The 6,471-nt window shown below is 41.5% G+C and overlaps 1 protein-coding gene across 2 annotated transcripts in view; it reads left to right on the top strand.

Annotated features, from left to right (window-relative positions):
• CDK15 (cyclin dependent kinase 15) overlaps positions 1–5,990 on the top strand; it is a 90,691-nt gene extending 84,701 nt beyond the window's left edge. The window contains exons 13-14 of one of the 2 annotated variants that reach the window (XM_025404663.1): positions 1,427–1,569; positions 3,793–5,990. In XM_025404663.1, the coding sequence (XP_025260448.1) occupies positions 1,427–1,533 (107 nt within the window). In that variant the 3' untranslated portion in view covers positions 1,534–1,569; positions 3,793–5,990. Of the gene's footprint in view, positions 1–1,426; positions 1,570–3,792 lie in introns of those variants that run through there. The other variant, XM_025404664.1, reaches the window with a different exon arrangement.
• Positions 5,991–6,471: the final 481 nt, after the last annotated feature.

A 6,471-nucleotide genomic window follows, 5' to 3' on the forward strand; every position in this document is an offset into this window, starting at 1 on the left:
TTTTTTTTTTTTTTTTTTTTTGAGACTGAGTCTGGCTCTGTCGCCCAGGCTGGAGTGCGGTGGCCGGATCTCAGCTCACTGCAAGCTCCGCCTCCTGGGTTCACGCCATTCTCCTGCCTCAGCCTCCCGAGTAGCTGGGACCACAGGCGCCCGCCACCACGCCCGGCTAGTTTTTTGTATTTTTTAGTAGAGACGGGGTTTCACCGTGTTAGCCAGGATGGTCTCGATCTCCTGACCTCGTGATCCGCCCGTCTCGGCCTCCCAAAGTGCTGGGATTACAGGCTTGAGCCACCGCACCCGGCCCAGTATATATATTTTCAAATGGTTGTGTTTTTTTTGTTTGTTTTTTTGTTTTTGTTTTTGTTTTCAATCTGGAAGTTGCACCTTAGAGTCTATATAAATAGATTTCCAGCTGGGCACCGTGGCTCACGCCTATAATCTCAGCACTTTGGGAGGCTGAGGCAGGTGGATCACCTGAGGTCAGGAGTTCAAGACCAGCCTGGCCAACATGGTGAAACCCTGTCTCTATTAAAAATACAAAAATTAGCCAGATGTGGTGGTGCTTGCCTGTAATCCCAGCTACTGCAAGACTGAGGCAGGAGAATCACTTGAACCTGTGAGGTGGAGGTTGCAGTGAGCCGAGATTGCACCATTGCCCTCCAGCCTGGGCAACAGAGCGAGACTCTGTCTCAAAAAAAAAAAAAAAAAATTGCCTAAAGTATCTAATAAGATTGGAAACTTTCTAAAACGTATCTAGCTCAGCGTGATGCTCATTGTCTATCACTCTCTAACTAACATCACCCTCTAACGTCCGGACTCCTTGACATGACATTAGCTCCCTTCGCTATCTGGTTCCGACCATTTTTCCAACTTTATCTCCCAGTCTGTCTTGTTCTAACCATGCAAGATGACTTGCAGTTCCCTCAAACACTTTTCTTCCTTCATGTCTTTTCTCATGCTGATCCCTCAACCGGGAATATCCTCCTTGGCAGTCCTTTACTATGGAGGGCATCGTCATCCTTCAGGTCTCAAAGGGCACCTTGTCTATGCTCTCCTTGTCCATAGACTGGAGGGAGGGGTTATCATAAGCCTTTGTTTGTGCCTCACTTTTGGTCCTTGTTTGTATGTGTATGTGTGTGTTCCTCCCAGTTTTATTCCTATTTTTATCATCTTCAACACATAGCATATTGCCTTGCACAAGTGTTCACTTGGTAAATATGCATTAAATTGAATTAAATAGAAGGCACTTGCCAACTATTGGATTCAGTAAAGTGAGTCATCTATGAGTCAGTATGAATTATTAGTAAATAAGTCTGGCTCATGCTTTGACATTTCTTCAGGTGACAAATATTACAACAGACAAAAATATACCACAAAAGATCCCAGGAAATAACATATTGGTGCTTCTCTCTTTTCATTCCTACAGAGGAGTCTTTGTTTACAGTTTCAGGAGTGAGGCTCAAGCCAGAAATGTGTGACCTTTTGGCCTCCTACCAGAAAGGTCACCACCCAGCCCAGTTTAGCAAACGCTGATGAAAAGAAAGGGCGAGATCACCAAGGTTCTTCCAGGTAAGTGATTGCAACAGTGAGGTTCCTTATGGACAAAATTGAAATGCAATTGGTGCCAAGTGGAGAGGACATTGCTCAGGGATTCAGAGCACCTCTGTGCTGTTTCTAGTTCTTCCTCGCCAACTCTAGGACAGGTGGCCTTGCCTCTTCAGGCCTCCATTGCCTGGGCTGGGCAAAGAGAATAATTACATGCATTGCCTGTCTCTTCCACTCCTGGAGCAGGGATTAAATTCCTAAGACAGAACTTCTAAGCTTCCTCATCAGTGTGAAATCTTCAGCTGACACAGGTGGGATGAAGGATTAGAACTGTTTTCCCTTAACTAGGGAGTTCTCACTGTCAACTGACAGGGCAAAATTTGTCCTGATAAGGGTAACCAACTGTCCAAGTTTTCCCCAAGACCAAGGGGTTTCCTGGCTGTAGGATGCTCAGTACTAGAATTGGCACAGTCCTGGGTAAACCAGGATGGTTGGTCACTTTTGTGGCACAAATTACCTTCCAGGGTAATCTTGAGTAGGAAGGGGTGCTGTGAATGATTTTCCCAAAGCCACTATACCCCTTAAATGAGTACTGCTAGCGGGCACAGGAAGCCAGGTGGGACAACTCCAAAAGTCACCATAGTATAGACAACCCTGCAGATGTCTCAAGAGCACTTCCCATACTGGGGCTTCCATGATGGTAGATGGAATCAAGATAGAGGAATCAAGGTAGAGCCCACATGCAGAGCCTGCCAGCCAGCCTGCCCGCCCGTTAGGTGACCCTGGCTATATCCCAAACCACAAGCATTATCCTATGATTTGGCCACCCATTTGACAACCACAGCTTGGCCATGCTTCCCAGGGGCCTAGATGGTAACCACTGGCATCTCCCTACACACCCCCAAACACTGTCACTCACATGGCTGGATTCACTCTTCATTCTTTCTTTTGATCTCTATCTTTGGCTGTCACGATTTAAAGGCATATACACATTAAAGATATCTGCTTCCTGGCTCTTCCAAGATCATTGTCTTGTCTTCAAAGAGCAGGGAAGTTTTAAAATTGTAGCTGATCCTCAGGGCATTTTATGAAATACCTAAGTTTGTATTTTGACAATACACATTTAAAATTACAATTGGTGATATAATATGGTATTTCCCAAGCAAAATATTCTCTAGAGCAGAGCTTTCACTGTATAATTATTTTAAACCTGCTAGTTACAAGGACAGAATGAACTTGAGCCGCATTCTGTGAAGTGGAGGGCTTACCCTTCATAAAATTATCAAAGACACTAATGGAAATGGACTCAGATGGTGGTGCTCCATTAACATTATTATTATTTCTATTGTTGTTATTTTATTTTATTAAGCAACTGGAAGGTAGGGAGATAACCTTACCTTTCTGATCTACAGTGACCTTCCACAAAGAATTGTTACCTGTAGACATAAATTGGTTACAATAGAAAATCAATTAAATGCAGCGTGTCAAGCTTGTGGGCTGCACCAGCAATTGAAGAAGGGAGAAGGCAGATTTCGCCTCTGCTGGAGTAATCTCACGATGTCCCTAGGCCTTGGTACGAATATAAGGAGATAAAACCGAGATGAGCCACAAGAGGGAAAAGCTAGAGCAATTAAACTGTTTAATAAATGGCTTGGGATCAGCAAAATCTAGAGTGCTAGAGTTAAAGAGACTAAAAGCAGTAATCACATGGACACTTGGGGCCTGTAAATCTTTTCCAGTGAATTGAATTTATGTTAAAATATTCACTTTTCAGGAGAGTCAAAATGTAAATTGGGATATTAGGACTTCGTAACTGGCAGCAATGCCTCAAAATTAAGATTCTTGAAAGAGCTTCAAAATGTTGGTTTCAGGCAGGGAAGAAATGTATACTAATGTCTACAACAGAGAAATAGAGGGGAACTAAAATTTACTGGATAGATACTACACACCAGGCAATAGAGTAAGGGCTTTACACCTACTCTTTCAAAGCTCAGCATGTTTTGAGCAGTGGGTGGTGAGTTACAATGATAGTTTATAGAATCTATCTGGAGATAGATTTTGATTATTTGTAAAGCTTTCTCAGTTCTTATAACCAGGGTTAAGATGCTGCCTCCCTTATGCTTTATCATTACCTTTTCTATTAAGATATATAATGCCATCAATAACTTTGCAATGTTTAACTATTTTCCTTCATCAATACTCTGTTGTTCATTATTTTGATTGTGTTTATTTTTCATTCACTTCCAGGGCTGTATTTCTGCAGCTTTGATTTTCATTTGCTTCAGCCTACTAAGAAGTTTCAAATATAACTCCATACTGAACAAGGGGTTTTATGCCCTCACCTATGACCTGGAATAGTTTAAATATGATGTTCGAGGCAACAGTACATAATACTGGAGGAAAACGCAATGGAAGGTTATTGCTATTGTCATTTGCCTAGAATTTAAGTGATTGATTTTAAAAAATTAGACATAAACTAAGATAGTCTGAGAAGAGGACTTCTGAATAATTTCATTCATTTTGCCATTTGATAAGAGATTCCTGGGCTAGAAGGTTGATTTCCCAAAAAGACAGATAAGAGACTGATAATGTGACAAGAATCTGGAGACAGAGCTGGTGCTTACAGAGACCTGCCACTCCTGTGTTCGCTTACAGTGTCTCCCAACAAAAGATTTCTGTGGCAAAGAGAAAACTAGTCTAAAGTTTAGAAAAGTCTCCAGGGAAGACAGTTTCTTGGATAACATTGTCAACAACAGGACTTCCTGAGGACTATTTATTATTATTTCGTAGGGGGCACTTCCTCACTCACTAAAGTGGATTATCAGAGCATACTACCACCCAACCCATATTTTAGGAATTTGGATTTGGCTGCTGATTAGAATTGAATTTCAGGCTATCTCCTCCTACTGAATCTCAATTGTCTGTGATGATGGCAACAGTGATGGGGAATCTAAGCACTGGTTTGATGGTGGAGATATTGAATAAATAGATGGGAGCAGAGTTCCAAAGATATAATTTAAGCCCTGTTGCACCACCACCACCACCACCACACACACACACACACACACCCCTCAAGTAAAATGAGAGATCTGTCTTAGCTAACATGTGTGCCGTTTTATACAATGACTCCTTCTAAAAGAAGCCAGGGAAACTCAAATCACTTCTGTCTATGGATCATCTCAGGAAATGTAGTAGCCTAGAAACCAGAGACCTCTGTATATTCTTTGGAAGAACAAGGAGGAACTAATTAAGAGAGAATTAAAAAATAGTAACTATCCCCCACCGTCTGAGATGGGAAAAGGAAAAAGACACATAGGTAGCCCAAATCAACCTGCCTGAGTAAGTATTTGATTTTAGTAAGGCATTTGACAAAGCCTGTCCAACTGTACCTGAAAGATGAAACGGTGTGGGTTGGGTGATGGAACAGATATATGTACTCAAATCATGGTAGTTATTTAACCCAGAGAAAGGCCAGCTGTGGTGTGCTACAACGTTCAGTCTTGAGTCCTATTCTGGTCAAATATTTTTATTAATTACTTGAATAAATCAGAGTACTTGGACAACTTATTCATACAACTGCTTAGAGTAAGTACTATTATTATTAATTTATGACTTCCATTTCATAAAAGGTGAGACTGAGGCTCAGTGAAGTTAAATAACTCCTTCATAGTAGCATGCCAGACTTAAGATGCAAACCTCAGACCTGGCTCTCCAATGTTCCTGATACCTATCAAATTTAGAGAATATATAACTCTTGCAGAGGCAGCTGCTATTTAGTATTGGATCACGATTCAAAAGACACCTTGCTAGAAGCCAATGAACAGCAGGCCAAAACAACGCTTATTTCCATCAAATTTCATCTGACTTAAATTCTTACACTTTGGGCTACAACTTAAAAAAAAGGCTGTGACTTAGTGGAAATTGGCACTTTTAAGTACAATATGAATTAATAGTATAATTTCGCTGTCCCCCAAAGATAATGCTAGTACCAATTGAAAGCTCAGGGATGCTACCGTTGATGCATCAGCAAGAGTTCTTGAGCAGCTTCACCTGTCCATCAGTACACTGAGTTCCCACAACAGGAGTGGGATTCCTCTGCCTCCCTGAAGATATGAGAGCTGTAGGAGGGATTCCCATGTTGGAGGTTAGAACAGCTGACCTCCAGTGTCCCATCTAATTCCAAGATTCTCCAATAATGAGTTTGGAACAGCTGTGGACAGACTATACTTGGAATTATGGTTAGATACTATTGCTGCAGGAATGGATAGACAAATTTGGTTTTTTAAAAATTGATTTTATTACGTGGAAGTTGACAGAATTATCCTCTTTATAATGGAAGATACATTATGCTTATGCATATGCATATACATTATGCATATGATTATGCTTGTGCTTCCTTCTTTAATGGATTTACCTATTCAAAAGCTTAATAAAAAGATAAGACTCTAAAACAGGCCGGGCGTGGTGGCTCAAGCCTGTAATCCCAGCACTTTGGGAGGCCGAGACGGGCGGATCACGAGGTCAGGAGATCGAGACCATCCTGGCTAACACGGTGAAACTCTGTCTCTACTAAAAAATACAAAAAACTAGCCGGGCGCGGTGGCGGGTGCCTGTAGTCCCAACTACTCGGGAGGCTGAGGCAGGAGAATGGCGTGAACCCGGGAGGCGGAGCTTGCAGTGAGCTGAGATCCAGCCACTGCACTCCAGCCTGGGCGGCAGAGCGAGACTCCGTCTCAAAAAAAAAAAAAAAAAAAAAAAAAAGACTCTAAAACATTTACATCTTTAATTTCTCAGTTTTATCAAATAAACATTCCTGGAATTTGTGCATATTTTTTCATCCCATGTTTTTGTTGTTTCTTCTGTATAGACAAACACCAGACTTTTAAAAACATAATTTATTTTTGTTCAGTTTGAGGCACTAGTTAT

This window comes from Theropithecus gelada, chromosome 12 (assembly GCF_003255815.1).
Source record: "Theropithecus gelada isolate Dixy chromosome 12, Tgel_1.0, whole genome shotgun sequence".
Classification (NCBI taxonomy): Eukaryota; Metazoa; Chordata; class Mammalia; order Primates; family Cercopithecidae; genus Theropithecus; species Theropithecus gelada.